At 37.7% G+C, this 17,552-nt stretch overlaps 1 protein-coding gene across 2 annotated transcripts in view; it reads left to right on the plus strand.

Annotated features, from left to right (window-relative positions):
• RFTN2 (raftlin family member 2) overlaps positions 1-17,552 on the plus strand; it is a 78,500-nt gene that overhangs the window by 7,649 nt on the left and 53,299 nt on the right. Inside the window, exons 2-3 of one of the 2 annotated variants that reach the window (XM_025894070.2) lie at positions 3,560-3,614; positions 4,817-4,963. In XM_025894070.2, the coding sequence (XP_025749855.1) occupies positions 4,825-4,963 (139 nt within the window). In that variant the 5' untranslated portion in view covers positions 3,560-3,614; positions 4,817-4,824. Of the gene's footprint in view, positions 1-3,559; positions 3,615-4,303; positions 4,964-17,552 lie in introns of those variants that run through there. The other variant, XM_025894061.2, reaches the window with a different exon arrangement.

The raw sequence follows: 17,552 nt of genomic DNA on the forward strand, positions 1-17,552 counted from the left end.
GTATATTAAATTGATGAAACCAATGAAGGTTAAGCTATTCTGTTTGAAGAAAGAGTGGTATGGTAGACCCAGAGCCCTGCCTGCTTGACCTCCCTTCATGATCAAAGCCCCCTCTCTTCACCAAAACTGACCCTCTTTGGAACCAGAGGGCTCTTCCATACATAGTTCAAAAACTTCTGATCTAGAAAAATAAACAGTTAAGAATATTCAATAAGGGGCACCTGAGTGGCTCAGTCAGCTAAGCGTCTGCCTTGGGCTCAGGTGATGATCTCAGGGTCCTGGAATTGAGCCCCACATCAGGCCCTCCGCTCAGCAATGAGTCTGCTTCTCCCTCTCCCTCTATGGTCTCTCTTACTGTCACTCTCTCTCAAATAAATAAAATCTTTTTTAAAAAGTAAAGATTTTATTTATTTATTTGACAGAGTATAAGCAGGGAGAGCAACAGGCAGAGGGAGAGGGAGAAGCAGGCTGCCCACTGAGCAAGGAGCCCCAACTCGGCGGGGCTGGATCCCAGGACCCTTGGATCATGATCTGAGCTGAAGGCAGACACTCAACCAACTGAGCCACCCAGGCACCCTTAAAAAATTTTTTTTGTAAAGAATAATATTGTGAACTATGGGGCACTGAAAGATTATACAGCCATTAAAAATTTTTAAATATGTAATGTTGAGAAGCCAGACTGTAGAATGAAATAAAAAGTCAAAATAAAATCTTAGGCTACGCAACTATTAAGTATGCATGAGTGGCATTTCTAATCATTAAAGAAAGCCTTTTTTAAGTAAATAGTGCTTTCAATAAGTCATTAGTTACTTAGGAAATTTGACTGCATTATGAGACTAATAGCGCATTAGTTAAAACTCAGTGTTGGCCTGCTAGCTTGTGAATTCTAGAGAACATAAATTGGCTTTTTCATCTTTGTGTCCACGTGTGCCCTACATATATAGTTGGTGCTCCATAAAAACTAGTTGAATTATTGTTGAATTTATTTCTTGGGATCAGGGCCACATAAAACAGATTGGATTTAAAAGTTACTATTATGCAAAAACTTTGTAGGGAATAGATTGAATGATACATAACTATCTCTTAGAAGCTTTAAGACTTTAATGAACTTAAGTGATCCAGACTTGAGTAGTAACTATGAGAATAACTTGCTACCAGTTTTGGAGACTCTCTTCATAAGGTTCATTCATTCATTCAAGGACTAAGTGAGCCCATAATAGAATGCAAACAAGAACTGATAATATATCTTCATCATATCCAGCCACATACGAGCCTGCACTTGGGGAAACCCTATTTGCAATACAGAACTGAAAGCTGTCCCTGAAATCTAGAATTGTCAGCAAACATGTATAATTCCATACAGAAAAAATGACCAATGATAGAAAACATTTATTCCAAAAATGTATCCTAATTACTACAAGTACTCAAAGTATGACAAGCCTCAGGAAGCATGATTGGTAAAAAATTATCTATGGAAACAAATGTGGTTGTGACAGTTGGATATCAGAGTAGGAGAAACTGACTTTAATCCATATTTTACCCTTTATATAATAATTGCCAGATGCATCAGAGTTAAGCAAGAAGTAAGGGTGGGATGAATAGGAGGAGCACAGATTTTTAGGACAGTGAAACTATTCTGTATGGTACTGTACATATATTTGTTATATATTTGTCAAAACCCATAGAATGGACAACACCAAGAGTGAATCATGATGTAAACTATGGATTCTGGGTGATAATGATGTGTCCAATAAAATTTTATTTTGTTGGATTTTGGAGAGAAAAATGGAAGTGATGGTTCAATTATGAACAAAAGGAACTGTAGTTTCTTTTACTAAAGACTTAAAAAAATATATTTAAGGACATAATGATGTACCATATTCATTCATTTGTTAAATCATCTGCCCTCAATTGGACTACAGCAATACTCTCCTGACTGGGTCTCCCTCCATTCTTGATCCATTAAAACCATTTTCCTCAAGGCAGCCATAGTGATTCATCAAAAATACAAAGTGATGTTACCTGCCTACTTCAAATTACTCCTTTGATTTTTCCATTTGATAATTTAATTCTCCCTTGTTGCCTACAAATAAAGTCCAAATTCCCTTTGCATGGTATATAAGACCCATTACAACTTAGCTCTTCCCTCTCTTACAGCTCAGTCTTGTTTCAAATTTTATGTTCTAGCAATTTGCAACTGCTTCATGTTCTTCAAGTTCATGCCATACTATTCATGATTCTGTGACATTGCTCAAGCTTTTCCCTTTCCCTGGCACATGCTCCCCACCTTTATCTATCTTATGCATATTCATCCTTTGAGACAGCTCAAATGTCATCCTCCAAACTGAGTTAGAGGCCCCCTCTTGGATTTCTGTAGCATTCTATGCATACTTCTATCTCAGCTACCAAATCGTATTGAAATTATCTGTTTATAAGTCTGTCTTCTCCATTGAACCATGAGTTTTTTTAGGGCGGAAGCCATGGTTAGTCATCTTGTGTACCAGCCAGCATCTAGTTCAGTGCCTGGAATACAGCAGGCACTTAATAAATACAATGAGTACTTAATAAGTCATCTTCCAGGTACTGCAACAGGTACTAGTGAACTTCATATATTCAATTTCTGCCACCCAGGAGCTCACAGCCCACCATACAAAAGAGGACATGAGAAATGGCAGGCATGAAAGGACTGTGAATAGTCAAATGAGTCACACTGGGTGAGAGTCATCTGTCTTAGCCAAATTGAAATTGCTTACCATCAACCATGCTCATCCATGAGAATGAAGGACCATGGAATTTTCTTCTGTTAAAATCACTTCTGAGAAGTATACTATTTTTTTAAAGATTTTATTTATTTATTTATTTGAGAGAGAGAATGAGATAGAGAGAGAGCATGAGAGGAGGGAGGGTCAGAGGGAGAAGTAGACTCCCCGCTGAGCAGGGAGCCAGATGTGAGACTCGATCCCGGGACTCCAGGATCATGACCTGAGCCGAAGGCAGTCGCTTAACCAACTGAGCCACCCAGGCGCCCGAGAAGTATACTATTTAAACACAAGTAGGCAGAAGGACAAGACAAGAGATCCTAGTGATCTACAAACTAATCCATCCTCCCCCTTTTTTTTTAAGATTTTATTTATTTATTTGAGAGAGAGGCAGGGGGAGAGGGAGAAGTAGGCTCCCTGTGTGGGGCTCGATCCCAGGACTCTGGGATCATGACCTGAACCAAAGGCAGGTGCTTAACTGGCTGAGCCACCAAGGCACCCTTCCCACCGCCTTTTGAGAGTTTTCATATGTACTCTTCAATGTAATTGAGAAATCTTTACTGGCTTATGTTCTCTAGAATCTGAAATGTGATCAGGTTTATTTTGTAAATAATGGGAGTGGTGGCAGAATCACTTCCTCCCTATTATTATTCTCAACACTGTTTTATAATGGAAGCATATTAACAAATTTATTTTGTGCTATTAGCCAAGCATAGTGTTAAGATATGAGATAAGATTATCTCATTCAACCTTCATAACTAGCCCATGAAGTAAGTACTATTATTAACTCCATTTTGTAGGGAAGGAAATTGAAACTGGAAGAGGTCAAGTAACTTGCCCAAGATCACGTCTGTGGTAAGCATTAGAAGCATGATTTGAAGCCAGGCAGTCTGATTCCAGGACTCACAGTTGTGATGAGTGCACCATACTACCTGAGCTGTAGATGGTAAAATGCAGTAAACACTCATTACAACTGGTCCATTATAAATTGTTCTTGACTTCAGGTAAATGGCAATTTATAACACTGAATGAATCAAGTTATCAGTTTTGTTGCCTTTTCTTTTTTTAAATTAAGGATACTTTGGGACCTGTAAAAGTGTTAATAGTTACTCTCATATGCTGCCTAATTGTGGAGTATTTTAAATTTTAAGGATGTTGAGGAAACTAATTATCCACATAACTGTCCTCCTTTGTAATTAAATAAAATATTATTATTAAAATATTGTAATATAATTTTTTTTATATTTGGCAATTTTCATTAGTATATGATTTTTCCAGTGGAAAGAGTCTTCCTATGGAAAGAAATCCTCAAAAGCGCTACCTAAAGACTAAAGTGTTTGTTTAGGAAAAAAAAAACAACTACTTTTCTCCTTTTGGACTCCAGAAACAGTTTCTCCTAAAGCTGACTTCCTTTCTGGAAATTATTTTTGTTTCCAACCATATTGAGAATCCATTTTTTTTTCATTCCTTCTCTCTCTCTTATTCTTTCTCTTTCTCCCTCCCTTCCTCCCTCCTTTTGCTTTTCTGGTAATAGCAGAGAGGAAGGAGGGGGTGGGCACAGGAAAGAGGGAAAAGAGAAAACAGAAAAAGAATTGCATGCCGCTATGCCTGAATATATCCTTTACTTGTAGATAATTCCATCCGAGTTGCACTTTTGCCTTTTATTTCCGTTTTTGGACACCTCTTTTATCATCCAGCCAACTGGGACAGACAAAGCACTGTTGGTGCCCTGAGCGACAGAACTCTGGTAGGGGGCTGGCTGTAAATTGACGTGGCATGGAAATTCTCCGCTAAGTTGTAGCAGCTTGCATGTTTCTCCTAAGATCAAGCCCAGCCTCCCAGAACTGTAGCTTAATCATCATGGGTTCAACGACTTTACAGAAAAATGGATAGAAAAAGTCTTCAGCTCCTTTCTTTGGACTCAGATGTTTTCTTTTCGACTATCTATGGTTTAGCTGAAAAAATCAAAGCAGTTAAGTCTGTAACTTTCTTTTTGCAGCTTAAACAACAGAATTTGCTGCTCTCCCTCCCCTATCCTGCAATTTAATTCCTTACAGATTTTGCTATGGGGTGCGGACTTAGAAAGCTAGAAGACCCTGATGATAGCAGTCCTGGAAAAATATTTTCTACCCTGAAGAGACCGCAAGTGGAAACAAAGACAGAATTTGCTTACGAGTATGTATTGCTGGATTTTACTTTACAAGGTAATTTTTGCTTCTATTTTATTTGTTAAATGAAATCTTTCAAAGAGAAGGCACTAGTTTTTTTTTTAAGTGTTGCTTGTGAATTTTTAAACTATTCTTCACAATCAGATTGTATAAATCTAACAATAATGCTTTGTTTCTTAATTATATTTCGAAAGATTTTTGTTTTGTTTGCTTCATTTTTTGTAATATGGCTCATATGCACTTTGTAAAATTAGAAAAACTGCTTGGAATTATTTCTTTCATTTTTAAATCAAATGCTTATTTGTAGGATATATTAAAATGTTTGATTTCCCAGCCAAATAGCTATAGCGTTAATGACAGTTTGGGTCTTGAAAAAGATCTGGAAGTCACAAGAAGGTAGCATGTAGGATATATGATTTACATCGTGCGGCAGAATATTTGCTAAGATAATTCTGAGGTTTCCAACTATGTAAAATTTTGTGATTGTGCTAGTCACTTTATATTTTTGGCCAAGCTAAACTTGAAGTTTGAAAATACAGTAAAAAAAGAAAAAAAAAGATAGTCTTCTGTAAGACACTTCCTTTGCTTGGTGCCCTGTCCCTAACAGAGAAACTCCCTGTTCCAGAAAGTTGGAAACACAAATAAACAAGCCCAGATGGCAGCCCTGCGGAAGGAACAGAGGCAGCTCAAACTCACAAATACTTTGCCTCACTTCTTTTGGAAACCTTAGAGTATACAACTGCATGGATAAAACTGAGCTTTTAAAAAGCAGAAAAATATCTTTAATTATGGGGTACTGAAAATGAAATTTAGAATGTCTTGCTTGCTGTTAGAATTTCCAGATATCAGTATTTTAAGCTCTTATTACAAAGTTACACTTTTCATTCTAATAAGGTACACATTTTATCAGTTAATAGAAAGTTTATACTAAATAAATTATCATGTTGGATATTAATTTCTTTTCAACTTAAACACAAATTCTCCATTTTTTGGTTTGTTCTGTGAACAGGGCATCTCTGTGCTAGAAACAAGAGCAGCCCATTTTTCTTTGTCAAAAATTGAGCTAGCCAGCAAGCAAACTCCCTTCCAGGGACATACACAAAATCTGTACATATACTTTCAACGTATTCACATTTCTACTTTTATTTAAGGCTAAGGCTACCAAAGGAAAAAATGTCAATATTCTTAATTTTATTTTTAATTATGAAAGTTAAAAGTGGATTAAAATAATAGTGATAATCAGAGAACTAACCAATCATGTGAATTTTTTCTATACTTTTTCAAAAACCATCATTTGAGAAATATTTGTGATGTGGTGCCATGTTTTCTCCATTCATTGTTCTTATCAATTATTTTTAGGACAAGTTTCTGTAAATCCACAGGACACAAACACTTTTCTTAAACTTAAAACCTTGTCTACTCATAAACTTCAGGCCAGAGCCATTTTGATCTGTGCTTTTTAAGAATTGCTGCACAATCCACCATAGGATCATAGGGCTTAAAGTAACTTGACATTTTCTTTCTGATTTATTTCCTTCTAACCATCTTAACAATCTCAAACGAATATGTATAAATGCAGTCATGCTTGAATTAGAAACATCTACAGCTTTCTTCAGAAGTCATTTTGGTTTTGTTATATTATCAGAAGCCCTTCTCTCTGTGAAAGGAATATAATCGCTACCTCCACTCTAGGTGTTTGGAGGAGGTAATAGTGTTACACTATGAAGTGTTAAGTATGGGCATGGATAACAAATGTTAGAACAGAAAGCAGGCACATACTTTAAAGTTGCATCTGGTTCCTATTTGGTTGAGGCGCCTAGTCTCCTGGTGCCCCTTTCTGTCCAATTCTTCCACATTTTTTTGTTGTGTTTTGTTTTGTTTTTGTCTTTGCCTTTGCCTCAGAAGCCAAAACTCTGTATTCTCCCAACTGCACAAACCACCTTTCTTTATTCTGTTCTCTGACTTCCACCTGCCACTCCAGTGTATAGAGGAATGAGTCGGGGGGGTTGGGGAGTAGGGTAGAACATGCCAGCCTTCTATCTAGCACTGGCAATTCTGTCCTGGGACTGCTCTAAGTACTGAATAGTGGCACCTCCTGCAACCTTTCAGGAAACAGAATGGTCTGGTGACAGCTGTGTGTGCTCATGATCAGCCTGTCTCTTACCTTGTTTTCCTCCGTTTTTTTTCCAAACAGAGGACATGAGACAGAGAGTAAAGTCTCACTGGGGCAAGAGGAGGAGGCCCTTTGAAATTTCCAGTGCCCTGAGTTAGGATGGCTAATTACCATGAACAATTTATTTATTTTCCACTCAGTTCCATTCTCTATTTCTCTCCCTCTCTCTCCCTCTCTCTCCCACTCTCTCTCTTTCTCTCTCTCTCTCTCTCTCTCTTCTTCCCCACACTTTTTTTGCAGGGGTGGGCAGGGGGACTTTGAGCCATTATTTACATCTCCGTGGGAGAAATAATAGCATAGTCATTAAGCACGTAAGACTCTGGAATCAAAGTTCCTGGATTCTGAATCTAGGCTCTTTCACTCTCTAACTGTGGCAGGTTTATAAATGTTGCTATATCTCAGTTTCCCCTTCTGAAAAAGAAGGGTTCTGATGTTGCCTACATAATAGAGTTGTTTTTAGGATTAAAGAGGATAATACAAGATAATCCACTTAATAAAAGTTAACTATTATTATCCACCCTGGCCTTATGCCAGATCTACCAACTGCACTAGTGAGATTTTGGTACAATTTTTGTGATAAGTTTTCTGGATTATTGTATAGGAATCTATGAATGTGTATTTATGAGAGTGTGTGAGTGTATACATGAGCGTGTTACAGAATTTCTTAATGAATAGTTAAATTAACTCTGCAAATGATCCAAAAGTGTTAGTTTCATCCTTAAAGCCCAGAAAAGAATTTGAATAACAATAGCCTTAAAGATTTTTAAAGCACATACAGCTTTAAGATTAAAAGAGTTTTTACAATACTAAAAACCCAACAGAAGGACAGATGGTAGCTTTGAACTTCTAGTAAAATTATGTAAAATATATTAAGTAAAATTTTGCTGGCCTCTAACTTGCTTCCTTATTATTAAAACAAGAAACTCTCAGTGTTTTTTTATCACCCTGTTAACAGCAATCAATACATATGACATATGTATTCTGTAGAAGATGCTGATAAGTACTGGAAATACAAAGAGGAATAAGACAGTTTCTGCCCTCAAGTATTTTATATTCTAAATGGTCAAACTGGACAAGATCATGAACTCCTCAAGGTCAGGAACTATATCTTATCCATCTTTGTATTCCCTGTGTCTAGCACAGTGCTTGGCACATGAACAATGGCCAATAAGTTTTGTTGAATTAATGAATAAAAAATTACAATACAAGATACGAGAGGTGTCAGAAAAAGGAAAAATCAGTTTTGAATAGGATCAGTTGGAACTGGAACTAGGACTTTAACTGACCCTGAAGAACAAATAGGGCTTATTAGTCAGAAAAAGATTAAGAGGTTGAGGTATATTCAAGGACTACTGACTAGAGCAGTGAGCTACAGGGGGTTCTGTTGGAGAGAGGGAGAAAATGAGGTTGGAAATAAATGGAGTATGAAATGCTGTGACCTGGCTAAGGAAGGATTCCTTGATTCTACGGGAATTAAGTAGCTGTAAAGGCTTTTGAATGAGTAGTCAATAGGTACAGAGAAGTATTTTTAGAAGATTGATGTAAGATTGAGTGGGAAGAGATGGAAGTGAGGACATTTATTTAGAAGGCCTCTTGTAGTGGTCAAGGCTACAAGTGGACATTAGGATATGCATGTGGGGGGCAGTGAAAGGATGGAATGCAAGGGGCAAATATAACAGACATTATGAAGAAGGAACTTATAGCTTGTAGCTGGCTGGATATGAAGGGACAGAAAGAATGCGGAATCCAGGATGACTTCCTGCTTCTGAGTAAGTGTTATAACTGAGCCTGAGTAACTGTGGAAATAATGATGCCTTTTACAGTAGGAAGGGCATCCCAAAGAGAATCAATGTGTGGTGAAAAAGCAGTTTCATCACAGGCATGTTGCATTCGAGGTGACAGTGGACATCTTATGGATACAGAAGGGACTGCTTCTATAAGAGATTCTTACAAATACATAGCTGGAGATGGTGATTTCCAGGAGGAATTGAAATAGGTAAAGTCTTAAAGAGAAGGAATGTGGGAAAAGCATAAGCATCTTGGGCTGAGTTGGCAGGCATATTTAACTGTATTGAGGACAATTCCACAAAAATGACAGAGAATGAAGATAGTCAGGACTGTATAGCACCAGAGAACACAAGGAAAGGGAAGGCTTCAAAAAGCAAGAAGTGGTCAGTAATCTTAAATGGTAGAGAACTTTTAAGAATGAAGATGCAGCCCTGAAGAGACTGCATTAAAGAATCAACAAGGCGTGAATAACGGATCAGCAATGAGGGAAGGAAGAGGTTGGGAGGAGGGTCCATCTAAATTTTCTGTATCTGTCTGAGTCTAATAATTTCATGAACATTTTCTCAAACAGTCAAGTGACTGAATTTACTCAGGCATTAGTGTAATCCCTGTTGTAGTGCCTAGCCCAAATTCCTACCAGGTGATAAAACCTATACGGGGAGTTCCATTATGTTTGAAATGGTGAGATATTTGGTTTAGGAGAATAATAAAACCTCACAAATCCAAACTATTGTGGAAGAGAAGGAGCCCGATCTGAACTGGGAGAGAAGAGAATCTTTGATCATAGCGTACAGTTGATCCACTTAAATACTGATGTTGAGAGAAAATAAATATACATTTATATTGACAATGTAATTTATATTTTCTATCTTACATATACTTCTTATATCTGGGTGGACATTTACTCATCCACTGAACTAGTATTTATTGAGTACCTGCTGAGCTAAGAGCTAGGATGCAAATATAAATAAAGCCTAGTGCCTGCTCTTCATGAACCTGCACCCTAGTTGAGCATTCTACTGAGGGACATTCAGTTACAATGTGTACGTTATATACTATGACACAGGCTATGCTAGAAGTGTGAGGGTTACAGAAGTAGAAAAAAGAGGACCTCTACCTGATTGGTGGGATCCAGAAAGATTCCTTAAAAGAAGGATCACCTCAATCTGAGATGTAAAGAATGGGTGGGACTTAGATAAAAGTTTGTATCCAGAATAGAGAAAATACAACTGCAAGTTGATAAGGAAAAAACAAACAACCCAATAGAAAAATGCACAAGGAATTTGGACAGACACTTCACAAAATAGTTAATCTAACTGGTCAATGGACATATGAACCTGTGTTCAACCTTATTAATAACCAGGAAAATGCATGTTAAAACCACAGTGAGATACCACTATAAATCATCCAAAATGGCTAAAATTTTAAAAGACTGCTAATACCACATTAGTAAACTGGTACAACCATTTTGGGGAAAAAAATGCTTTAGCATTATCTGGTTAGCTGAAGATATACCCGATATAAATGTGTGCACATGTGTACCATGAGGCACATACAAGAATGTTCAGAGAAGTATTATTTATGATAACCCAAAAGTATGAACAACACAGAAATCCAAGAACAAGAGATTAGAAAAATAAATTGTGGTATACTCACACAATGGAACACTATACTGCAAAAGTCAGCAAACTCTTTCTGTAAGGGGCCAAATAGTAAATATTTCAGTCTTTGCAAGCCATGTGGTCTCCATCACAATTACTCAGCTCTGCCATTGTAGTACCAATACTTTGCCAACCTTGACTGTACTGCAATGAAAATGAGTAAACTAAAAGTACACAAGCTACACGAGACAAATCTCGCAGGCATAGTGTTGAGTGAAAGAGGACAGACACTGGAGGCCCCTGGCTGGCTCAGTCAACAGAGTGTGTGATTCTTGATCTCGGGGTTGTGAGTTCAAGCCCCATGCTGGGTGTAGAGATTACTTAAAAAAAATAAAAATAAAAAAATCTTAAAAAAAAAGAAGGCAGACACGGAAGTATATGCCATATGGTTCCATTTATATAGAACAAAAAATAGGCAAAACTGAACTATAGTGTTTAAGGCTGCATTCTTGGATGGTAGACTAAAAAGAAGAGAAAGGAAATGATGACCATAAAATTCAAGATAGTACAGAATGGGAGAGGGAGATTGTGATTGGAAAGGACAAAATGGGAAGCTTCTGGAGTGCCCACCGTGTTCTGATTTTTGAATGGATGGTGGCTACCCAAGTGTTGTCAGTGTTAATGTTTTGTTTTGTTTTTTGTATGTTAGTTACATTTCTACCCCTACCCAAAAATCTTCAAAAGATTTAAAAAAAAAAGGCTAAGTAGGAAGTATGGGTAAGGCAAACAGGGCTGAAAGACAAGATATACAGACTCAGAAACGAAAGGAAATTTCATGGTCTGTCCAGGAACCACAAATAAAACAGAATGGATGGAAAGTAGCACAGGAAGGAGGCAGCAGTGAAACACAAGGCTGTAGGAGTCTGAAATGGTCATAATTTGATCTTTCATATATCTGCATATAATAATGAACCATGTAGTTCAATAGAGTTTTAGCATATTTAAAACTACAGTTACATTACTTCAATTAAATATACTAAAGAGTGACTATAAAAATGGCAGCTTTCATTGGAAATATAAAAGATTACATAATTTGCAGGGTGCCTGGGTGGCTCAGTCGTTAAGCATCTGCCTTCAGTTCAGGTCATGATCCCAGGGTGCTGGGATCGAGCCCCGCATTGGGCTCCTGTTCAGCGGAAAGCCTGCTTCTCCCTCCCCTAGTCCTCCTGCTTGTGTTCTCTCTCTCACTGTCTCTCTCTCTGTCAAATAAATAAAATCTTTAAAAAAAAAAAAGATTATGTAATCTGGATATTGTTCATATAGCAGTTCATATTGCTAAATAATTTTAAGCATTTTATTAAAGATTTTATTTATTTATTCATAAGAGACAGTGACAGAGAGAGAAGCAGAGGGAGAAGCAGGCTCCCTGCTGAGCAGGGAGCCCATTGCGGAACTCGATCCCAAGACCCTGGGATCATGACCCGAGCTGAAGGCAGACGCTTAACCATCTGAGCCACCCAGGTGCCCAATTTTAAGCATTTTGATAAGCAGAGTAAACCAAATATTCCTCTTAATATCCATACATTAGGTTGCTTAACAATTTATTATAGTCCAAAACTTTAGCCTAGCTCATGTCTGAATTTTCACAAATTCTTAACATGACCCAAATCAATGAAGTTTTACTTTCTTGTAGGCACTAAAGTGTATGGCTGTGGAGTCATCTTGTCTGGTTTAATCACAGCCTCACCACTAACTAGCAATTTGGGCAAGTTACCAAATCTCTCTTTTCCTGAGTTTCCTCATCTGAGAATAATGATAGTATCTACCTTATGGAGTTTTGTAAGGGTTAATTAAGATTAGGCATATAAAGCATTTCACATAGTGCCTGGCACAAAATAGGGACTCAGTATATGTTACCTATTATTTTTTACTATAACTGCTAAATATATATGGAGATTGACAGTCTATTCCCTTTTGAAAATATGGTGAAATTACTTGCCAGTGTTTATACATTGCATGTTTATCTGAGGAAACAATGTTTTATAAATATTTCAAAAACACATAGCAATCTTCAGAAGTAAATTGGTGGAAAGAACATATATATGTCTTGGACAGTTTTCATAGAGTTACATCATCAGAGCAAAGCTTTTGACATTGAGCAAGTTCTTAGCTTTATACTGGAAGGTGAATCTATTTCTAAACTTTGATCTTTGTCTATGAAGCTTTTAAGCAAATGAGCATAAAAAAGTGTATTGACATTTTCTTTTAGAAACTATGAAGATAAATGATAGAATGTTGCTTGACCTTCGGTGTTTTTCAATTTTAATCATAAAAATCTACTTTGCATTTGTACAGTTTTCAAAGCAATGACAAAATGCTTTTTTTCATCAGTAATTCACAATAGTCTTGTAAGGTATAATAAAGCATTTACAAATCATGTAGTGTCAATTTAAAAGTAACCAACCACACCCAATAATGCTGTGAACAGCACCATTTGTTCCTTCTTCCAAAGAGCTGAGCAAGGACTGATGGCGGCTGGGGAGCTAGGAGGAGGAAGATGGATGGCTTGCAGCTGCTGTTAACCGCCTATGCTTTCAAATTCTAGCCAAAACAATTACCACCTCCCCCTGAATTTCCTGGTTTCAAAAGTAATAGAGCCAAGGGGCACCTGGCTGGCTCAGTCAGTAGAGCATGTGACTCTTGATCTCAGGATTGTGAGTTCGAGCCCCATGTTGGGTGTAGAGATTACTTAAAAATTAAATCTTTAAAAAAATAAACAACAAAAAAGCAATTGAGCCTCTGATATTACTGCCTTAGTATAAGGACATCAAATCAAAGGAGAACGTTAAATCAAAGGCTTGGCCTCAAGCACCAAGCCTGTTGTGGAGAAGTAATTACTCACTCTGGGCAACACTGATGAAAATTCTTCACTCTGTGTGCACAACTCTCCCCTTCCTCACGTCTCTCAGCTGAATCAGGCTTCTAGTCTCTTTTCAGCACAGTTTAAAACATTAGTAAGAATCAAGGGAATTACATAAAGGGAAGTTCTCATAAAAATTCCTGGATTTATTTTTCCTCTTTTTGCTCCTGGGTTTACTTTTCTTGAATGATGCTGGCATGTTTAAAGCAAGTCCCAATGTTGGATAAGAAGGACAATTTGTTACAAGAGTGAACCCTAGCCCATCTATCATCATCCTTCTCCTCTTCCCACTAATGAAGAATTGGATCACTTTTTCTGTATCCTAGGATGCTGAACACTGTCTAACGTGATCTAGGTGGTCTGGCCTGGACCTGAGCAGGCTCTGGTCAGCAGAGTCCCTGGTGTGACCCATAGCAGAAGTTGCAAACCAAGGAGATAATGGGCCATAAGCAGCCTTCAGACAGGTCTCACTTGATGTGTACAGTATTAAAATATTTGAATTAACTGTCACTTTTTAAAATTGGCAAATATTACATAAGAATCTGGATTTGGGAGTCTTCTTAAAAATTAGAAGATCCTAATAACAACTGGGCCCACATGCTTATATGGCAGCCCTGAGCCATAGCTACTGCCCTTTTTGGACGAGGTTCTAAGTCTTTTCGAGGTCCCACAGCCTCCTCCAAAACAGGTCCTTTCTTCATTTTATCAGCCTGGTGCCTTTAGGCATTTGAGTCTGGGGCTCAACATAGTAGGTCAGTGAGTTAGGAAGCCCTGATCTGGAGTGTGAGCTTAGGGGTGCCTAATCCACAGTGTGAGTTGGAACATGAGATCTAGAGCATGCATTAGGGCCTCTGCTCTAGAGTGTGAGTTAGGAACCTCTAGAATTCTACAGGTTGGGAGCCAGACCATGTTTTTGGAATAAATCCAAATCCCTACAATGATCTTTCTGGAGATTTTTTAAACCAACAATGACTTATCTCTGAAGACAACTTCATCTGAAGCTCTCTTTCCTGAACTGGACCACCAACAGACAGGCACACCCCTGGTGTCTGAGTGTTTACTTTGTGCCAAACACTGGGCTCATGTTTTACAGTTACTATTGAACAACTATTTACTATTGAACAATTCTATGAGGTACTACAATTATTTATCCTTGTCTCAGAGAGGCAAAGTAACTTGTTTCAGATCTGGTAAATGGCATAATCATGATTTGAACCTAGGTGATTTGCTTCAAGAGTCTAATGCTCTTAGTAAAATACTGCATTGCATCTCTTTCCAGAGGAGAGGACCTTATTTATTTAAAAAAGCAGGCAACAGTTATATAGCATATACTGCATGCCAGATACCTTCTAGGAACAAATATTAATTTATTTAATCCTTCTGACAATCCTATAGGGTAGATCCTATTCTTATTCTCACTTTGCTGATAAGGAAACTGGGGAACATGGGTACAAAGTACCTTGCCAGGCTAGTAAGTTGCAGAGCTGGAATTGGCACCCAGGTTCTACAGTCTGTTTTTTAAACTGATGCTCCACAAGTACCCTGGAGCTCTGTTAATTGAATATGTTAAACCTAGTTTTTTTCATTTGTTGGTCCTTTAATAAGTATTTTTAAGCACTTGCCATAATTGTCATGTCTATGCTGAGTGCCACTTATCAAAAGACACAGACCTCCAGATAGAAGAACATATACACTTGAGGTGGTTGAATAATGAATGTAAGGAACTGAGCCCAAACAAACATGATCTTTACATAAACTTATGTTAAGATATATTTGTATAATTTTTTTCTCCCTCTCTAAACTTTCTAGATTTCTCTGTAATTCCTCCCAAAAACCGCTGTGTGTGTTTGTGTGTGTGTGTGTGTGTGTGTGTGTGTGTGTGTTTAGTGCATTAACATTTCTTTTGCTTTGAGACTCAAGAAAATAACCTTACTTTAGTGAGAGTGCAAGAGGGTGTGGAGTTAACCTGGAAGGCTGGATTTATTCCATTGACATCACCAGAGAATGAGATGTTCCTTAGAAATACATTCTCCACTTGAACAAGAACCCCCTTAAGGACCGGTGTTATTCTGTTATAGCTATCTTCTTAAGAGGTGATTGTTTTTAACATGTTACATAATTCTGCCTTTGAAAACCATATTCTGAAACAAGAGAATGGAGGGAATGCATTCATTATCATTATCAATTTGGGACAATGAAGTGTAGAAAGCCCATTAAGTGACCCTAAACTGTAAAATTTTTATAGTTCTTTTATCTAGTTTTATAATTCATTTTATTACCTCTGATGTCATCTATCTCCCTTGCTACTACTGTTGTGTCCCTGCTCCTTCTTAGCGGGTCTCTGAGCCTCGACCAAATCACTTGGCATTGAACATGAGATACTTTCAAGTTGTACACACAGGCAGAGAATTAAATAACATTGAGTCTCATAGACAGAAAGTTGTGCCCTTTTCAATTCTTTTTAAGCCTTCCAATCAGTTTGGAGTTAATATATCTTTAAAACCTCTCTAACAGCTAATTTTCCTTTTCAACAAAAAGAACAGAGCTGTGGCTCGGAATCTTTGGTAGATAACATTATCTGGCTAGAATCTAACAAGTGTTTTCATTGTATTCATTTGTATGACAGCTTTCTACTTACGGTAAGTGATTCTGCTTTTATGGTCATATGAGAAATATAGATTCCTATTGAAATAAATGGAAGTTTAAAATGAAAATTAAGAGGCACCTGGGTGACTCAGTCAGTTGAGCGTCCAACTCTTGATCTCAGCTCAGGTCTTGATCTCAGGGTCGTGGGTTCAGGCCCCACATTGGGCTCCAACTTTAAAAAACAAAAAAGAAAAGAAAATTAAAAGAGGAAATTTAAGAATATGGAAATATAGATGGTACTCAGATATGATAAAAATTGTGAAAGTGTGCTCAATGACTTAAGTTTGGGATACACCACCCCAGTCCAATATACACTTGGTAGTAAAGGGAGCTGAGGGTGGCTCCATGCCTCTCATGAAAAAGTGGATGATCTTTGTGAGAACTTTTTGAGAACCATACATATATTTAAAGAACTGAGCATGTCAGAGTCCTACTATTCTTCCCTGCCACCTGCAGTTTGGGTGAATACTCTCTATGTACCTGTCTCCTCCACTGTTCAGTCAGTGTCATACCAGCTAGCTTCTTCTATGGGACAGCCCTTCACATATATCCAGATGGTATCCTGTTCCTCCTTTATTTGACACATAGTTGCAGAACACCTGTAAGGGTCTTCAGACCGCTCACTCTCCTGAACACATTGTTTTTAACATACTCCAGCTTGAAACTGCCTCTAATTTGGCCCTTAAATTGAACATAATCCACTTATTAACTCAACAAATATTAACTGAGCATCAAAGTGGTAGGCACTGTTCTAGGTATAAAGAAATAGTGGTGAACAAAATGTGAATATCCCCCTGCCTTCATAGAGCTTTCATTTTGGTGAGGGAGGCAGATATTAAATAAGATAACGGGGTAAGGGGCACCTGGGTGGCTCAGTCAGTTGGGCCTCCAACTCTTGATTTAGGCTCAGGTCATGATCTCATGGGTCAAGGTATCAAGTCCCTGTTTGGGCTCCACACTCAGCAGGGAGTCTGCTTGAAGATTCTCTCCCTATTCCCCTTCCTCCACTCGCATGGGCGTGTGTGCACAGGTACGCACTCTCTCTCTCTCTCTCTCTCTCTCTCTCAAATAATTAAGTCTTTAAAAGAAGATAACCAGGGTGAATACACTAGTATATTCTGATTATTATTTAGCTGGTGATAAATGTGTAAGGGAAGGAAAATAAACAGGAAGTATTCCAATGTTGCTATACTTAGCACAGAATTCAGTACTCAACACAGAGTTCAGTGAGCCACCTTCCTATGGAGGCAATTTTCTTTCAGATGACCATGATCACATTGGATTAACTGCTAACTTATAATTAATCTGTGGTCAGCTAAAGTCTCTAGGGCTTCCTTTTTCCCCCCACCAAATGAACATGTATTTAATCAGATTTTTCTCATTCTGTGTTTTGAACTATGAAAAGAACTAAGAATTTATCCCTTTTCAAAATTTTTTTTGGAACATTTATACCACCAAACCAAGAGTTCTTCAAATTCTCATTTTCTTAGCCAATGT

The sequence above is a fragment of the Callorhinus ursinus genome, unplaced genomic scaffold (assembly GCF_003265705.2).
Source record: "Callorhinus ursinus isolate GAN/ISIS: 27379988/994484 unplaced genomic scaffold, GSC_fseal_2.0 scaffold2, whole genome shotgun sequence".
Lineage (NCBI taxonomy): Eukaryota > Metazoa > Chordata > Mammalia > Carnivora > Otariidae > Callorhinus > Callorhinus ursinus.